Here is a 15,295-nt window from a genome sequence, read left to right as displayed (position 1 = left end):
GAGTGAGAGATAAAGACCAGATGGGCCTGAATATTTATTTTTACTCATGTATTCAAATGTTCCTCATTCCTCTGGCCTTGGGTAAATATTGAAAAAGAGCAAAAACTTCCCATTGATTTTTGCAGCACTTTTCAAAACACTAAAGTTTTATCTCCATAACTAACCGTTGCCTAAACATGAACATGGAAATATTAATCACAAAAGAGAACGAGAAATGTTGATTTTGAATATTTTCCAGTGCAGATTTTGTATTTACAGCGAGCAGAAACAGCACAGATGTTCTGATGTGATGTTTTCTGCATTTAATACTATAAATGAATTATATTGCAGACGATGAATGAATGAATGCATGACGTGGGTTTAACGCTTAAAATTAAACCTGCTATAGGCTATTTACTCTTGGCAGCGTAACACACAGTGTGTGATGAGTTGAAAGTACTGATAACATAAACGTGTGCAAAGTGTTTCTGTGTTTCATAAACATTCATGTGATACTTGAACTGTCATAACTATGGAATTATGACACATTAATGTTTATCTGCGGCTTCAGATCCATGTGAGCTGTGATGTTCATCTCACACAGACACGGTCGACGTGTTTCCATCGTCGTAATGAAGCTGCAGAAAACCTGAAATGGACAAAAAAAAAAACTACACTAGAACATTTGCAATAGAGTATTGATTTATTTAGTCAAAATTGCCAAGGGATGACCTTTGAATTGACACTCTTGTGAGAGGCTTTTACACGTGTAATTTATTCACTTCATGATGATTTTGCCCTCTGGAGTCAGAATAATAAATTGTGTTCATTACCAAACGTTCTCCAGTGCATTTATCTCCCTGTATTTCAATAACTGCTCAATTTATTGGAATTACCACCCAGAAATATCCGCTCTCATTTCATATTACAGCTCCTCACCCCAGGTCCTCTCTGGCTTACACCACAGCTGCAGGGCTGCAAACAGCGAGAGCTGCGAGATGAATCAGACTTCTCATAAATCAACACGCCAATGTTTATACACAACAACACTTATCAGGTTCATATAGCAACTCACTATTTTACTACAAGTTCTACTAGTTCTGTGGGTTATATTAAATAACACGAGAAGCACGGTTACTGTACACGCTGCTCAGGATACATTTACATAAGGAAGTCAGAACTGGGAGTCACATGACCTCCAAGTAGACCACGTTCCAGTTGAACATGTTGAGCTCGGGACGTCGCGTGACTCGGTTTCTATGAGGCCGTTATTATGGACCTAGGGCTGGGTGATATACCGGTAGTAAGAGTTATACCGGTATATTTTTGAAAGAGATATGTAATTGAGACAATATCGACATACCGGTATATTATATATTATTTTTATGTTGCCTTGCGAACGCTATTTAATAAAGCCGACCGCTTCTCTCTGAGCCTACAAGCCTAGTTCAGCTGCTCAATCACTCCCCTTACATGTACGTACGACGTAGTGTTCTCCCACCCACGCTACGCATCACAGACATTTGACCAAAAATGTGGCGGACACGGTGCAGGTGGAGAGTGAGCAGTTGGTGGCTAAGGAAAAGAACAATGGCACTGTTATTTTCCTAAATAAAATGGGTACTTTTACTCAGATACATTTCCCTTAACCATCTTCGTTACTCGTTAATACAAAATAAAAGTTGAGCTGGTGACTGTAGAACTTTCTAGCAGGCAAAGCTATCATTCTGTTTATCTATTTATTGTTGTAATTGGTATCAAAGCACTGTTGCCTTCATCATCAAAGTTCTTCTGTTATATATTAACCTTCGTATGTGCCTTTGTAAAACTGCTATCATCAGAACCTGTACGACTTATCGGTTTTACAACCTAACTAACTAAATCTAACTATGTGTGTGAAATAAATCTTCAGAAAGACAGTTGAGTTGTTCCCGCCGTACTTGTTCTGGTTGCCCCTTCCAGAAGGGATTATTGAGCTGAAAGGATCTGTCAGTAAAAACCGTGGTAGGTGCCGTACCAGCAGACTACGGCCTGCCGAGCGGAGGACGGCGATCGTGAAGTACCAGGACCGGAGAGCCGGGGACACTGGTGAAGCAGCCGTGAACCACTGAAACGGAGGAGCAAGGAGCTAACGGGGCCGTTAAAGGATTAAAGGAAGTGCCGCAGCCGTAAGGAAGGCTGTGAAGGTTGCACAAAGAATACAGAGCTCTTCTGGGCTGAAGAGCTAATCCGTTAAGCCACTAACAGTGCTACGGAAGAGCCTCACAGACTGTGACGTTGTGACAGCTGGGGGTGTTGACATTCGTGTGCCATTCGTGGACGAGTCGTTTACAAAGAACTGAATCTTTTGAACGAGCGATCGGCAACGAACCACACTTTTTGAGAGAATCAAATCCTTTGAACAATTCCGTTTCCGGAGTGAGACAGGAATTCAAAGAAGTAAAATGGCAGACGACAAGCCAGATCTGGAAAGCCTACAGCGGAGACGGTCAAATGCGCAGCGGAACCTGACAACGCGTATTAACCGCCTTAACGTCAAAGCTGGTCACCTGGGTAAAGCAAAATTGTCGCAAGAGTTGGCAGGATTGGAGAACGACTATGATATTTTCATCAACACATGCTATGAGTATATTGAAGAACTGGGACAGAAAGACCCAACGGACGACAACTGGGAACTGAGTGACACCCTGGCAAAGAGGGACGCCATTGTGCAAAGGTACCGTGAGACTATGGAAATACTGTGGTTCAAGGAAGCCGCACCGGATATAGACACCCTCGTGACACAGTTCGATTTGGTTTTCGATCAGGTCGAGGCATTCGGGAAAGAAAATGTAGTGCCATGGAATCAGCAAGAAGCCAAAAGGAAAAAACTCGATCGAGAACTCCACAAACTCAGAGACGCTGTGCATGTTTGGAAAGACTATCAGCCACACGGAAAAGAGAAATGGAGACTCCTTTTAACATTAGAAAATAAAAAGGAGGAACTGATGGATGAGTGGGTATGCTCCCGGGAAACGAATGCAATGATCCCGCCAGGATACGAACGCAATGACGAAGGCAGCAGTAAGAGAAGTGAAGAGGAAGAAGGAAGTGAGCACACTATTCTTGCCAGACCAGTAACCCCACCTGTTCACACCCACCGGGCTATCAGGCAGGGCACCATAGAGACCGGATGTGGCCACAGCCCCCCTCACCAGCCCCCTCAGCATTCTCAACCTAATTATGGACCTACTGTCAGTTTCGCTCAGCCTCCAACCCTCACCAGTACACCACAGCCACCGAGGTTTCACACCGCTCCCCCCAACTTCAGTATGGCACAGGAGGGCACAGTGCAGGCCAGCAATTTTGGCATGGACAGTTCCTTTGCCCGAACCACATTAAAATTCACGCCAATAAACGTACCCATATTCTCTGGAGAGAGAAGAGACTACTGGCGCTGGAGAGCTGAATGGGAGAGTATCCAGGCTCAGGCGGACGCCACAGGATCACAGGAGGTCAAGAAGCTTCAGCTGTTAGACAGCATAAAAGAGTCTGTAAAAAATGACCTCCGATTATCACGTTGCAAGGACGTAAGCGACGTTTTCAAAGAACTAGAGAGCTGCTACGGTGATATAGAAGCCACAGCAGAGGAAATCTTATTGGGATTACATTCAAGACCGATTGTGAAAGATCCTGAGCCTAGTGAGACTTTAGAGTTGATCTCAGCATTAGAGAGAGCAGTATCGGATCTAACAGACCTGGGGTGGGAAGAAGCTATGAATAATCCCATAGTGATGCGGACTTTAGAGGGCAGTCTCCCTAAAAGTATGCAAAGACAGTGGCTCAATCAGGAGTGCAACTCTGAGGAATATGCTCACCCTAGAACCCGTATCAGGAGGCTTCTGCAGTTCTTGCAAAGCCAGAAGAAGATACTTAGAAGACAGGAGCTTTTGTGTAGTGAGTCCAGCAAGCCAAGCCCCACTTACACTTCTGAAAGGCCCAACTACCGTGAGAAGTCGGCTGATTGCAAGAGAGAGAGGAAGTTGTTCACTAGGGCAACAGCAACTAAGGTCATAGCCTCTACCGGAGATTACAAGCAGAAACTTTGCACCGTGTGCGGTGAGGAAGAGCATGAACTGTTTCGCTGTGAAACTTTTAGGAAAGCCTCTCCGTCAGAAAGAAAGACCCAAGCAGAAAAAGCAAAAGCATGCAAAAAATGCCTGGATAACCACAGGGTCGACGGTCCCTGCACTGCAAGGTTCCTCTGTAAAAATGTGAGGTGTAAAAAAGGTGACGGCCTGGCAGACCACCACTATCTTCTCTGCCCTAAGGTTGCCAGGAAGAAGGGGAGACCATGCGGTGACACAGAAGAACAGGAGGCTGCACTCGCCCAGTTAGGATTATCGCCCCACCAGTTAGAAGTTGTGCGCAAAGTCTACGCAAACAAGGCAACAATGAGAGTGTGTGCCGGCTGGGACCCACTGAAGCCAAACAAGTTACCAGAATACCCTGTCCTCATGATGCTTGTGTTCGTCACGACAAAGAGAGGAGACAGCATTGGGGCCTTGATCGACCTCGCCTGTGACGCAAATTACATAACGCACCAAGCTGCGGAGAAACTCGGACTGACTGGTGAACCAGTCTTAATTGCCTTGCATGGAGTAAAAGAGATAATACAAACGAAAAGATATCTCCTAACGATAAAAGTGTGGACTTCACAAGGGACTCTGAGGCTTTACCAAATGACCTGCTATGGGTTGGATACCATCGCTAGAGTGGGTCAAGCAGTAACATCAAAGCGCTTGGAGAAGTTCTTCTCAGGAGTTAAACCGGGGGAGCTGGCTCGCCCAGAAAGCATCGATCTACTGATCGGCGCTCAAGAAAGCCCCCTAGGCCCGAATAAATTGCAAGAGATCGGTAAATTGGTGTTGTGGGAGGGTCCCCTGGGCATAACTGTGAGTGGTACGCACCCTGGCCTTGTTGAAAAAGTAAAGGTGACCACACGGCGATTGCCTGTTGCTAGTTTTTAGCGGCACCAGCTGTTAGCCGCTCAGCTGTTAGCCGCAGATTTCGGCTCCGGTCTCCAGCTTTCCGGTCTCCTGTCTCCGGGTTTCTGTTGTACACTCCGGACGCCGAGTTTCAGCTATCAGCTGAGCGGCCAACCGGTGAGCTAGCAAGCTAACCCGTTTTGTTCAATATATGATTATAATATTGCATATCGCCATTCAAACAAAAAATATTGCGATATCAGTTTTGGTCCATATCGCCCAGCCCTATATAGACCTGCAGTGTCCCGACATCTTCAGCTTCCTGATTAACTTCCCTTCATCTTAAGGCGTCTTTCCATCTCGTCAGACTGCCGGCCACGATTGGTGCCGTCACAGGAAGACACGTCCGACACAAGAATCAAGCCGAACAATGCCGAACTGTAGATCAGTTAAAAAGACTTAACAATGCTAACAATTGTGCATTCATCTCCAACAATTACCAGGGAAATATTTACCAGAGGAGTCTGGTGGATTTAGAAACTGCACTGCTGATCTTTGCTCCGTAAAATCAAGTCTCTGCAGTTTCATGCAGCCATGCGATGATAACTCCGCCCCCGTTGAGTAGGTAGTAGTGGAACCTAAACTGTGCCGTGCCGTGCCGAGGTGAGCTGGGACCATAGGTGGAAAAGAGGCTTTATTCCAGAGAGTAACTCTGGAGTCTACTGCTTACAAAAAGCGTTGATGTCACTGGATGGGTAAGTGTGGCACGGGCATGACATTAGCTTTAGCAGCGGGTAGAGTAATGTAAATAGTTGCTGCGTTGACGTCGCTGCACAGACTTGTACATGAGTTACTTACAGAGAGTTATCGCTCCATTTTCTATCGTTCGCTGTGATAAAGTTGCCAATGTCCTGATAATAAAATAAGGAATTCATTTAAACCCTCCGTACCTGATATATATATGCTACATTACCCCCACACACTTTCACTGTCACAGCTGAGTAAAACATGCAATTTCGCTGTTTACAATACAATAACAATAGTATGTCTATGTATGTAACTTTCCAACAACCCAAAATGAGTTCAAAAATCAATATAATCATTTTATTATGTTTTTGCAATCTTTTTATTTTTCCATTTTACCTTTTCCTCTCGCCGTGTCTCTGTTACTGTGATACACAGGACTCATGACTGATGTGCCGTCTACTGTATACATCTATGGGATGCACCGAGCTGCACTTCACTTTTTTTGGGCTGATCTGATCAAAGACGGGCAACATTCTGCTCACAATGCTGCCCGAGGCAAAAGGAAAACACTTCAGTAGAGAGTGAGTCCAGTGCATATATTTTTAAATCTTAGAGGCCATATTACAGCCATTATTTACTCAGGTCACAGTGTCTCTAAGGTTCTGCTGCCCTCATAAAAAACAACAGAAACCAAATCATTGTGTATATAATCAAAACTGCTATGAACTACAACCTCTATAGTAAATGTATATTGATTTTAAAAGTAAACATCATCTTATTGGGCTGCACTCGACTAACAGACTAACAGAATAGTAGAATAAGAACTAAGAAAACGGCAGCTATTGCCGTCGCTTTGTGTTCCAAGTTCGAAGTATATTCGAACGTGGGATTAAAAGTCTGCAGTTTGTTGGAATGTGACATATGCACGGCACGTCGGTAAATGTGAAGTGACAGTGACAGCTGTCCGCTTCCGTGGAGAAGCAAGTAACCGTCTCGTGGTGGTGAGATGTGTCATAAATACCTTGCAGTGCCGGCTGTGCGGGTAATAATGTCATTAAAAAAGTGCCACGCTTAATATCATAAATGATCGGTTTGCATTGTCAATAATTAAAATAAATTTTTGTTGTCAACATTATGCTTGTAGTTCCTGTCGTAGCAAAACCTTCATTTCAGTATACAGTACCCTTGCTGTCACTATCTTCATCTTCCTCTCTCTCAGCTGTTTCTACCTTCATCACCTGCCAGCACACCTGCCCCTCATTTGCCTTAATTAGCTGCACAGGTCTGGCCCCACCTGGCCTGCGGTGGGAAAGTTCCTCCGTGGACGTGACACACGAGGAGGCAGACCTCACCAACAAATGCTAAAATAATCACCGTCTCCCACTATCAATAAATAAAGAAATAAAGAAATAAATAAATAAAGAAGCAGCCACGACGCTGCTTCTGTAAAAGAGGAAACCACTCCAGCGTGGCATCAGCACTGAGTCAACGCTGCACCAATCTGCGACCTGCTGAGGTAATACCATCCCAGTGTTGCCAAATTATTACTTTGCAGAAGGAAATAACAGAATTAAAAACAGCCTGAACGAGAAGTGAGCTGCTCTGTGCACAGGAAAACCAAGACAGACTTCATTTACACTGTTTAACTGAAACACGGTCCTTTACTGAACCAATTTGGACACATTCTAACGACTCTTTAAATTATCCTTCATAACTTCAGCAAACAGAAAAGGAAAAGTTAACATGAAGGGCTCATTTCTTTATGTCTGATACCAAAATCCGTCCGACACAACGAGGCTGTTAAAAACACATTTGTGCTGATACATTTATCAGCGAGCCATGACCGGCTATTTCAAAAACATAAAGCTCCAACTGTGAGACAAATACTCTCATAAACAGCCCCCGATCGTGACTCAGTTAGAACGATGCTGCTGCTTTTAATAAAAAATGTAAAAAACACACAAACAAATTTAAATATTGGTCGTTTTTCTCTTTTATGTCTTGAGATTAGTTCACACACGTAACGGCAGATAAGGTTCTCCTGTGGTTGCTATGGAAAGAGTGGATTAAGAGAGTAAGACAACCTCAACTTAAAGATTTATTTTCATATTTGTATTTATTAAATTACTAATTTCACCAACCCAAAAATACAATTACATCAAATAATAAATATATTCATCTGTACAAAATGTCTGTTGGTTTGGTTGTAAATAACCTTAGAAGAACCTTAGGAGAACCTTAGGGGAACGTTGTTTAAACGTTCTTTTCTGTGCTTAATGAAACATTTACATGATTTATAGGGTTTAAAAAACCTACTGTATTTTTACGACCAATACTTTAGACTAGGCTTTTACTCAATAACAATAAATAACAATATAATGTTTATACATGCGTGTTATTCTTTCCTAAAAAGGTGTTAATAACCACATGGATATCACAATAATAATAATATTAAACTAGGTTTTTGGCCCTCAGATCTTCTCACTCCTGTTATTTGATGAGTAAAAAACTCTGCATTCCTTTTAAAACTGTGCAAAAACAGCATTTTTTTTGTCCATTTAACCGTGAAGAACAGAGAAACTGGAGGTGCTGGAAGTTTACGGAGCTGCATACCACGACCTGCGCGCACAAGCCTGCACACAGACTCCACGCTGCACACGTCCACGTTACAAGCACGTGCTTCCACCTCTAACTTCGGTCCATCTGTCCGTCACTCGCTCCTCAGCTGTGTTCACTGTGGTTACGACGTTCCTCTAAGCATCGGCGCAAACGCTGATTTACTGAGCTCCTCAAACGACTCCATGGCCGCGTCTGCAGTCGAATAAGCGCCGCGTTAATGACGGGTTCTCACAGGCCGCGTGGCCTTTACATCAGACAACACGGTGGTACTGCTAATCTGCAGAGGTCACAGCAGGTCACCAAAGCAGCTGCCTGTTCACCATAATAATGATAATCATAATAATTATAGTGGGGCGCCAAAAAGAGCTGCGTTGTTCGTCATTTGATGGATGCACTGAATGAAAAAGCCTTAAAAAACACAATATATCTCACAAAAATCCAAAGGTTTCCAGTCACATTATTCATATATTTGGGTAAAACCACACAAAGAAGCCTCTCTTTTTCTCTCTGAGCATAAAGCAGAGAGTGCAGCACACAGCCCTCGTGACGGTGGTGGGCGTGTGAGAACCTGCTCTGGCCAACTCACCAATAAATCCTCCCGCGCTCACAGTACTGACTGTACTGACTGTACTGACTGTACTGACTGTGTCTCTGTGCTGTTGCCGTGTTGCTTTGTCCTGGTAACGGGCCACTTCATGACAGAGCAACACAAGAGTGTGGAGACGACACCAGAGACTCGTCCCTCTCTCGCTCTCAGCTGCAGTAAATGTTTCATGCGCGCTCATCAGCGCTCACGCCGGCCTCCACCAGCACTTAAACTAAGTGCTTCACATACATTATACGACTGTATGACGACGTCCCGGCGGATGTTATGTCATGTCGAGATGTAATATGGTTCTCGACTTCAAGGTCACGTGTTTACAGGTTTACGGCTGTTAAACGTCCAGCGTTGTGACGGCAGAGGAGGGAACTACGGTGGCCCTCACACACCAGGAAGGATTTTAACACTCTTTCACACACACCTCTCTCTCTCTCTCTCTCTCTCTCCAGTCTCATTCTTTAACCTTCCTTCGTCAAGTAAACTTACACTCAAAAGGTACAAGATGTACACTGACTCAGTCTACTGTAACCTCCATAAAGCAAGGCCCTTGCCTAAAGTGTGTAAAAGGGTTTATTCTAATTATATTTTTATTTTAAAACTGTTATACACTGCGACAAACTAATTCTCCAAATCCTTGATTCGATTCGATTTTATGATCATGATTTGTTTCAATTCTCAATCTTTCTTCTTCTCTCTTTTAGCACGGTCCATGTCCATCATTTGTCTGCAATGTACCTGTAATTTAAGGCCTTATTGTCACATTTAAATCATTTATTAATCTTTTTACTGTAACAATAATGTGTAAACTGGTATTCTTTACCAGTAAATGTGTAAATCCAGGGTTTTCCACCACTGAATGAGGTCGCATATCTGATGCTACAAACACGTCTATATTGCTATTTATCGCTTTAGAGTGATTATTAGTCGATTACTCAATGAATCGTCAACTATTTTGATAATTGATTAATCAGTTTGAAGCTTTTTTTCATGATTAAAACAAGATTTCTGATTGTTTCAGCTTCTTCAACGTGAATATTTTCTTCATTTCTTTTCTCCATGAAACAAAGAAATCATTAAAAGTGAATCATTCAGTTTGAGAATGTGATTATTTCCAGGTTTGACAAACACTGATCAACGGTTTTTTAATGTTTTCTGACATGTTATGGACCAAAGGATTAGTTAGATGCAGTTCTATGTCTGTGTTAACCGAGTTGTTGTTGTTGTTGTAACATCTACGTCCTTATGATACATGCAGAGACTTTGCGACACACACACACACACACACACACACACACAACAGTTTACACACTGTGGTTTCCTTGTCGTGAACGTTGTTGCCAAAACTCACCGGGAATGTAAAATATGTCCACACAGAGAAGCAGGAGGGGGCTCGAGTTTGGTCCATGTGTCGCCCAATTCAGCAGTTGCCATGGTTACTATTAGTTGGCAGCAGCTTCAGGTTAGCGGGAGGAGGTAATGTGTATTCGTAAAATTAAAAAAAACTGTCACGCCTACAGGACGTCACTCTGGGGGCGGGGTTAAATCCTTGATTCCACCTCTGCTTTTGAAGGTCAAGATCGTGACACCCCTTCTAATTTATGGGTGGTACGGTCCATTTTTTTTTGCCAGTACAGCATCCTAAATGTCACACACTGGACGTTCTGTTTTCTTCGTTATTTGCCACATGAGTCTTCTCTTGAGTCTAAGCTTTATTTTAAGCACTCAAGTGTACTTTGGTGACTCTCGTCTGTAGACTCTCTGTGTGGCGTTTGGCACGGATCGTTGAGGTGGTGTTTGACTCTGCACAACTTTCCATATTCAAAAATGTTCCATGTAGCTCCTCCTCCTCCTCATTCACTCTCCGTGTTTGTGCAAATGTCCTGCGTCCAACAGCAACTGTCATGTGAAGGAACATGCTGTGTCATCCAAGGGACAAGCGCTGCCACGGGACAGCGCGGTTTGATGTTCCATGGAATAAATGAGAGTCATAAGGGCGTAACAGTTATGCAACACAAATCTGGAAGACATTATAATAATGTTCTATGAAGATTTAAAGTTATGAATCCGTTAAATGATGTTTCTTGAAATTCTGCTGTGCTGTCCTGTGAGCAAACTTCTCAAGTTATTTGCCTGTTGCGATTATTTTTTTTCTCGCTCATTTTTGAGGTATAACGTGAATAAATAACTCGTGAAATTTGGCACGGAGGTCGGGTTTAGCTAAAAATGCGATATTAGCATAGGGCACGAACCCGTTCGTAACCCCAGGGCTCTATAGCGCCCCCAGAAGTCGAGTCATGGTCAGCGTTAAATGCTAAATTTTGGATTTTTTCCAATCGTGTCTACGTTGCACATAGTTGTTCCGATTTTAACCAAACGTGGTACACTCGTTGCTCTCGTGATTCCAAACATATTTCTAATGTACTCGCACGTTTGAGCTAGCTGCATCAGACTCGGTCCATATGGTCGAGACAACGTTGTCGGTTAAATGGCAGGAAAACTACTTTAAAATTCCACTTTTTCAAAGCTTCGACGTAAACAGACCTACGTGAAACTTCTCACAGTCATCGGATATGACGAGCTGCCGACGAGTCCGAGTTCATTTTGTTCTCAGACGTTTCAAAGTTCATAAAAATGCAATGTTAGCTTAACTAGAGCCAGGGTTTTCTTTCTGCTTCTTTAGTTTCCACTGCCAAATTTAGTGTGTCAAACTTTATATTTACAATGTCAAAAATAATTGTTTATACATACAATTTCTTTGTCTAACCATGTCTAAGTAAAGACAATAACAGGTAAAAAAAACACATGAATGAGTACATGAAACAAAGAATTACATGGCACTGAAATAGAAAATAGTATATTTCCTGAAATAGATACATATTGATTTGTCCTCTAAGGCAGAGATGCACATTCATGGCAAACGTTACACTGTTACAACACTGCGAGTCCTTCTGAACTCCAGGAGACAAGAGTCAGAAAAGACCATTTAATTTCTGTCCTCGTCCCACCACAGAGTTTTTTTTAGAGGACGTTAAAAGTGAACTAATGACTCTGTGGCTCCGGCCAAAGCGTCGCTGACTGCTGACGCCATCAGTCTCTCACAGACTGTGATTATTTGTAGCAGACACATTCTGAGCAATTATCAGAGGAATCCATAAAACGTGTCGGGGTCATTTTTTTAGCGTTGAACCAAAATGTGCACGGACAAGACGTCAACAGTTCCAGACGGATTCTGACGTCAACGACAAGCACAGAGACTTAATGCTGGTGTTAATGATGTGATCGCTGTCATGTCAGCGGCCTGGAGACAGGTTCCTCAAATTAAACGAGTACAAACACCAAAGGCAGCCACTAATGATGCAGGCTAACTGTGTGTGAGCTCACGAGGGCATGAATGCAGTCAAAATGTTTCATATGCATGAATTTAAATTAAAAAAAATAACGAACTACAGTCCTCGTTTTAAATATCAGATTGACCTTTTTTAGAATTGGGGGAGACGGGAAAGAAAGGGAATAAGTGCACTTTCCCAAATGTCAAACTGCTCTTTCAAAACTGCCGATGACGATTGTGTGATTAAAAATAAATGTGCTTGCAATGAAAAACAGATTTGCTGACTCATTCTTGAGAAATGTTCAATTTCATGGAAATTTTAGGAATCTATTTACTCATAAAGTCTGTAGTTTTAGTTAAAGTAAGGAAATCATTGTAAAAACTTGATGAACAGACTATGATGATACATATACTTTGGAGTCACCTGGGGCATCTGAGCGAAGCTCCGCCCTGCACAAGCATCTGTGTGCCAAGGTGAAACTGAACCCGCCTCCTTCAGGAATGTTTACCGAAGCTTAGCAAAGAGCCTTTTCACTCAAAGCAGCGTGTGTGTGGATTTCTGTTCCATTTGAAAGTGGGACCGGCACAAAATCACCCCCACTCCCCCCCCCCCCCCCCCCCCCCCCCCCACGATGACAAGAATAGCTCCTTTAAAGACACAGAGTGGAGAGGAACTATCCGTGTGTGGTCAAGCGTAAAGAAACGCAGAGAGTGAGGGAGAGGATTCCAGACATTCCCAAAAAGTACCGAAGTCGAATCATGTATCAGGTGCAGAGAATTAGTTTTCAGCCATTTCATTATCAGGTCAGTTCATTCAGGTAAGAGAGGGGGAGGGAGGGAGAGAGGGGGAGAGAAACATGAGCTGCTGCTGCTGCTGCTGCTGCTGCATCTATATCACTTGCTTGCATTATTGCTCTCAGAGAGGATCGTATGCTGCTTCATGCTGCATTTCTTTAGTGTGTGTGTGTGTGTGTGTGTGTGTGTAGTAGACCGATGTGAGGACACACTTTTCTGCAGAATCAGTGCAAAAAAAAAAAATCAACACTTATCACTACATTTAAGTTCAATAGAGCCACACACAAGTTTCGGGTTTGACACCAATTCAAACTACTCTTGGTCTTAACTTGGTCTTGACTTTGTATTCTGCTTTGGTCTGCGTTAGTTAAGAATGAATGAATGAATGAATGAATGCAATTATAATCCTTAGTCTCATTTTCATTAAAAAACACATTTGAAATGATGACTGTGTGAAATGTATGCAGATGTGTGAGATGTTCTCTTCAGTCTGTACAATAAGAACAAGACAAGAAATCATCTAAAATGATATTTCAGCTTTAACTCCTGTGATTTGAACATTGCAGAAGCTTGTATTGTTCAACCCGAGACACAATCACACAATTATATTCTCCAATGTTGTATTTGTGGCGGAGAGAAGTGAAAACTTGCAACCGCGGAGCTCTTTTGTGCCTCCTGTGTCTCTTTGTAATCCGATGAGAATCCCATCATTCGACCTCCATCCACCATCACACCCTGCGAGTAACCTGACCTTTAAAGGCAGTTCCCGCTCTAAACACACACACACACCTGGTGAAATCACCTCGTTATTGTGCAGAACTTTAACATGGCGCACACACGCGCGCATGCACACACACACACACACACACACACAGAGAGAGAGCGAGAGCAGGTGTTTGTACCTTGTATGTGCTGGTTGACCACGCTCTCGAGGCGGTCGAGTCTCTCCATGATCCGGAGCGTGTCGCCTCGTTTGTCTCCCTCCAACTTTCGCTCCGGTAAAGGCAGCGGCACTTTGATGTAAATGTTGGCGATGTAATTCGTGACCCATCCGACGTAGAGCAGGCACACGATGTTGGTCATGCCGCTCAGGATCACGCATGTGGACACCAAAGTTTTGGTTCTCCTGGTGCAAGCCATGCCGACATCCCTGCACGCACAGCCCGCACTGGTACCCCGTCACACCGGAGCACGACAGGCGACAGTCGCCCGCAAGTAACAATAATGTTTGGAAGAGGAAGAGGAAGATAACCAAGTTAATTCCAGCGATATCCACAGCGCGAGCCTTGACGATGTCTCACATCTACAGGTGAAGCCTTCTTTCTTCTTCTCCTTCTTCTCTTTCTTCTCTTTCTTCTCCTTCTCCTTCTGCTCCACAACAAACCTGCGCGTGTTCCAGCTGCATGTGAGGAGGATCAGGGAAGGAGCGGAGAGTCGGAGCGGAGCATCCTGCTGCAGCCAATGGGAGGGACGGAGCGCGCGGAGTGGACTGCCTCCCTGCTGCGAACGCGCTCACCGTGGAAGTGGATCTGACACGAGACGCAAAGTATTAAAACCCCGCGACAAACTTACAACACATGTGTCTCAGCTCCGTCAGTGATTATCGACACTGATGCACCGGAAACTCTCACTCTGTGGCTGTTATTGTGGAGCCGACCGATTTTTGTATGGCCGATATCGATCTGTAGAATCAGCTGATACCGATTTTTTTTCTTTTTTGTTCTCATATAAAATATACAATATATCTTTTACATGACTGTATATACATTCAGATAACCCTTTACCAGCATTACCAGTTTACACTTTCATATATTTATATAGGTTATACTAGATTATGTTCATATAGTTATAGTTATAGTTATAGTTTCTTACAGTATGTTCTATGTCTGATTGTCTATTGCTGCTGTAACATAACAATTTCTCAATCTGGGATTAATAAAGTACATCTATCTATTGATCTATATGATACTGAATGACTGAAATGCGGAATAAAAGACATATTATGTAACATATCTGCATTAAAATGTCTAACAACTAACAACAGGACTGATGATTTATATTGTGTTGAGCTGTGTACTTACATTAGCCAACACTCTTTAAATTCAGAGAAGTCTGAATTATCCATTTCATTTTGTTTGCCCTTTAGTGGTTTTCCTCTGCTCTAACATCTGAATCATCACAATGAGGATGAAAATATAAAGAGAGCTCATTTTAAGACCGTGTGCTGACGTCTGTGTTTTCATTTATTCGTCTCTAATC

At 43.1% G+C, this 15,295-nt stretch overlaps 1 protein-coding gene across 1 annotated transcript in view; it reads right to left on the bottom strand.

Moving 5' to 3' along the window:
• The window catches only part of galnt18b (UDP-N-acetyl-alpha-D-galactosamine:polypeptide N-acetylgalactosaminyltransferase 18b), an 81,002-nt gene extending 66,570 nt beyond the window's left edge, over positions 1-14,432 (bottom strand). The window contains exon 1 of the mRNA XM_058630146.1: positions 13,939-14,432. Within this exon, the coding sequence (XP_058486129.1) occupies positions 13,939-14,176 (238 nt within the window). The 5' untranslated portion in view covers positions 14,177-14,432. The remainder of the gene's footprint in view (positions 1-13,938) is intronic.
• Between the last annotated feature and the right edge of the window lie 863 nt (positions 14,433-15,295).

This window comes from Solea solea, chromosome 5, assembly GCF_958295425.1.
Source record: "Solea solea chromosome 5, fSolSol10.1, whole genome shotgun sequence".
NCBI classification, from domain to species: Eukaryota; Metazoa; Chordata; class Actinopteri; order Pleuronectiformes; family Soleidae; genus Solea; species Solea solea.
Note: the sequence above shows the minus strand (reverse complement) of the source record. Positions and strands in the feature narration are given on the sequence as shown.